The sequence below is a fragment of the Gossypium arboreum genome, chromosome 6 (assembly GCF_025698485.1).
Source record: "Gossypium arboreum isolate Shixiya-1 chromosome 6, ASM2569848v2, whole genome shotgun sequence".
NCBI classification, from domain to species: Eukaryota; Viridiplantae; Streptophyta; class Magnoliopsida; order Malvales; family Malvaceae; genus Gossypium; species Gossypium arboreum.
Window position 1 is genome coordinate 1227623 of NC_069075.1, and position 4114 is coordinate 1231736.

At 33.6% G+C, this 4114-nt stretch overlaps 1 protein-coding gene across 1 annotated transcript; it reads right to left on the minus strand.

Annotated features, from left to right (window-relative positions):
• Positions 1 to 302: 302 nt before the first annotated feature.
• On the minus strand, positions 303 to 3860 carry LOC108458173 (signal recognition particle 19 kDa protein). Its single transcript, XM_017757462.2, has 4 exons — positions 3696 to 3860; positions 2977 to 3163; positions 1377 to 1476; positions 303 to 682 (listed from the first exon to the last, which is right to left on the minus strand). The coding sequence occupies exons 2-4, from the start codon at positions 3151 to 3153 to the stop codon at positions 546 to 548; spliced, it is 414 nt and encodes a 137-aa protein (XP_017612951.1). The 5' UTR covers positions 3154 to 3163; positions 3696 to 3860; the 3' UTR covers positions 303 to 545.
• Positions 3861 to 4114: the final 254 nt, after the last annotated feature.

Below are 4114 nucleotides of genomic sequence, written 5' to 3' on the forward strand. Positions count from 1 at the left end.
AAAATGTAAGATATAAACACCGTTTGAGGAATAATGAGAAATTTAGTTTAATATACTAGGGTTAATGCACTATTTGATTTTGACAACTTTTCTACCTACATATTTTTGTTCACATTAGTCTCAATACTTGACAACTTGTGCCAATGCCATCACTCATTAACAGAATTTAAGTTCAGGGACCAAATTAAGAAAAGTTGCTAAGTTTGAAGACTAATGTGGAGTGTGGACCCAAAAAAATTCAAGGACCAAATTGGAAAAATATTGTCAAATTCAAGGACTAAATGTTTGCTTTATCCCTAAAATTTAAGAAGCATATGCCCTGTAAACTGCATTCATAAACCAAAACCTAAAGTTCAATGAAATCCAAGGGTTTAATGATTAACCTATCAATAATTTAAGGAATTCCTTTGGAACCATCTACTCCAAAGCTCACTCAGATAAACCAAAAAGAAACCATATCCATATGAAGATGTTTAACTTAATGGCAAAATTGAAAATGTTCAAAGGGAAAATCATGACCTTCTGTTGATTAGGCAGTTACAGAACTATCGCTTTTTTCTTCCACCCTTCCCGGGCTTGGAAGATCCAGCAGCAGCACTTGATGTCGATGGAGCTTCCTGCTTCTTAGTCCTTCCCGGGTGTCTAGGTACCAACTCCGCAACTTGGAGCATCAGCTGTTTCCCTGCAACCAAACAAATTATGGATGGATCTTTTATAGCAGAATTCTCGGTAACATTCCCGGCACTATTCTTTCTTTTCTTAAATTTTTATGATAGCAATGAGAGAATGACAACATTTCTCCCTTCATAATCTGATTTCGTGAATTCGAAACTGATAAGTGCAGTTACATTATAATTCAGATACAGCAGTACAAACCCAGAGGAAACACTAAAATAACCACAAAACCAAATTTTAAACGGTAAAAGTACCATGGAAGCCTTGTACTAGGAGTTGGATTGCATTTTGTCCCTTCTACTTAAAAAATTGGCAACTTAGTCCTTGTACGTTAGGTTAAAGAGCAAAACCGGCTTCTTCTGTTGAAACATCCATCAATTTCTATTGTTAAAAACTAGTCTTTGTATGTCAGTACGAGGTATACATGGCATATCACATATCACTATTTGGCTATTCTATTAGCCATGCCAGTTTTTAACAGCACAAATGGACGAAATTTTTAACAAAAAGGACCAATTTGCTTTTTAAACTTACGTACAAGGAATAATTTGCCCATTTTCTTAGTAGAGAGGCAAAATGCAATCTAATTCCTAGTTTAGGGACCTCCATTGTACTTTTACCAATTTTATGCCCATATGTTTCTATGAAAATCATATTGAACTCAGAACTGGCAATAGAATTCTTTTTAAAACTACACTTACTTGAAGAAATGGCTGGATTCCATAAAGTCCCATCTTCCTTTTTCAACTGGACCCTCACTCTCCCTCTTTGCATGAAATCACGAGGGTACGCCTTATCAATCTGCACAACGAGAAATCACCCAATATGGTTATAAACAAGTAAAAAGAACGGTTTGTTTAACAGCTGATAAAGTAACAATCCAACGAAGCATGCGACGAGATGAAGAAGATATTAGGCATATACGTTCCAAGTGCCCCGAGTTCCTAGATGTTAGGTAAATGATTATTGTCATAAGATGTTGAAATAATCTAGCTAATAAATTGCTCTAAAAGTAGCAGGACACTGAGGTGTTGAGGGGCAACCTTCTTGGCTCGGGAAAAAAGTATACAAGAGATGGGGACAATAATAGTGAGTCAACAATGGAAAAGATAAAGCACAGCATATGTTGAGCCAGCACTCTCGGATGGATCCTTGAACGATAAAAGGAGCAATGCACAAAACACCCAAAAACCCATGCTTGTGGCATTCAGAGATTATGAGAAAATATTTAAATCCTCAAAGGAGGTGATATATGACAGGGTCACAGCCCTTGGTTAATTTTTATTCATGCAAGGAAATACTCATCGCTGCTAGAACAAATGGATAATAGTGTCATATATGTCCAGTTATAGGTAGATTTCCAAAACAGGGCAGAAGGAAGCAATGATAAAAAGCAACAGTGGTAAGACACCATATACATAGAGCCATCACTCTCAAATGAATGCCTGAATGATGAAAGGAGCAATAAATGAGAAACCCAAAAACCATTATTCAGAGACTATAACAGTTTTAAATCCTCAGATGAGGCAATATATAACTGTGGCGACAGCCCTCGGTTAATTTTGATTCACTCGAGGAAATACTTATAGCTGTCAGAACAAATGGATAATAGTAAGCCCTATATGTCTATTTATATCTAGATTTCTGAAACAGGGCAGAAGGAAGCAATGATAAAAAGCAACAATGGTAAGACACTGCATGCATAGAACCATCACTCTAAATGAATGCTTGAATGATGAAAGGAGCAATGAATGAGAAACCAAAATCCATGCTTGTGGCTTTCAAAGACTATAACAGTTCTAAATCCTCAAAGGAGGCAATATAAAACTGTGGCGACAGTCGACTCCGTGAATTTCAAGTGTCACTTAATGCTCCGTTTGAGAACTTGGATTTAAAATTTTGGATTTGGATTTCAATTATTATATAAATGGTAAGAATGAAATGCATATATTATAGTCAAATTAGTTGATATTCAATCTAAAATCCAAATATTTTAAGGATTTCAAATTCATTACTAAATAGGCTTCTAGCAAATCCATGGATTTGAGAAATGATAATGAATGTTACATTTCTAAACAGTTTACTACTCAATTTATAATATTTTCGAAATCCAAATCCAAATTCTGAAATCCTAATTCCCAAATCCTTATAATTGTTACAATCCACAACAAATTTCGATCATGAATACTTAATAAGTAATTTGAAACCTCCAGTTCTAATCAGGCAAAAAGTTCAAACTAGATACGGTCTCATTCTTCTCCACATTTCCACAATAACATCACAAATCACACAAGAACAAACCTCAATGGCATTAGGGACTTTGAGATGGTTGCAGCAATCAGCAATTTCAGCACAAGTGGGATTTTCACAGGCTTTAGCCAAACTAATTCGCCTTCCCTCAGCTACTGTTTTCTTCGAATTAATATAAACAGGATAGAAAACAACCCATTTCTTTATGTTGGGGACTTCTCCATTCATCTTCACTTATCTAAATCCAACAACATATCACGTAGATTTCAGCAAAAAAAATTTACAAACAAAATATTTCAGAATAGAAATTAGTGTTCATTGTGCTCAATAACTCTTAATAATCCCATAAATAACGAATCTCAACCAACAATTTATATAAAAAACGATATAAAAATGCTCGAAACCATACGCAGATGAAATTAAAAAAAAAACTTGTAATTCTAACACAAAGAAATCAACAATGATAAGTTAGATAAACCCTAACAATAGATTCCCAAAAACCCAGATATTTATTACAAGAATTCTCAACAAAAAAAGCAAAATCCATAATGTTTTCTGATCAATTATATGACAGATCATACTCCTAAACAATCAAAGGCTGATTAAAAATAAATATGGGAAAGCCAAACCCTAAATGAAAATTCAATTTTCAAGGAAAAATAGGAAATTTTGTTTTCTTCTCCACTAAATTAATTGATCAAAAAATCAAAACTAATAACCCATTTTTCATCAACATGAGTACCGATCTGTTAAAAAGTATTGTTTACAACCTCAATTTCCGATTCCGGTGACAACTGTTCGGAGGCGGAGGCGGATCCAGTTACGAAATTTTGGGTTACTCGAATCTAAATCGCCTGCTAATTGCCGTGAAAAAAAAACGGCTGGGCAAAATAAGAGTAAAGCCCATCATAGTTAAAAAACATAAAATATTATAAGGCCCATTTATACTTTCAACCGGAACATTTCCGGGATTTCGTAAATGTGTGATAATGACATGATCGTATTATTGTATGAAAATTAAAAAAATTTATAACATTTTAATTTTAAAAAAATAAATTAGATTTTATATAATTTTATTTTAATTTTAAGTGATGATATGACATAATTTCATACTGTTACGTCATTGTATTTTTATGAAATTTAAGTTCAAAAATCAATCTGAAATTAATTATCAAGTTTCGGTATCAAA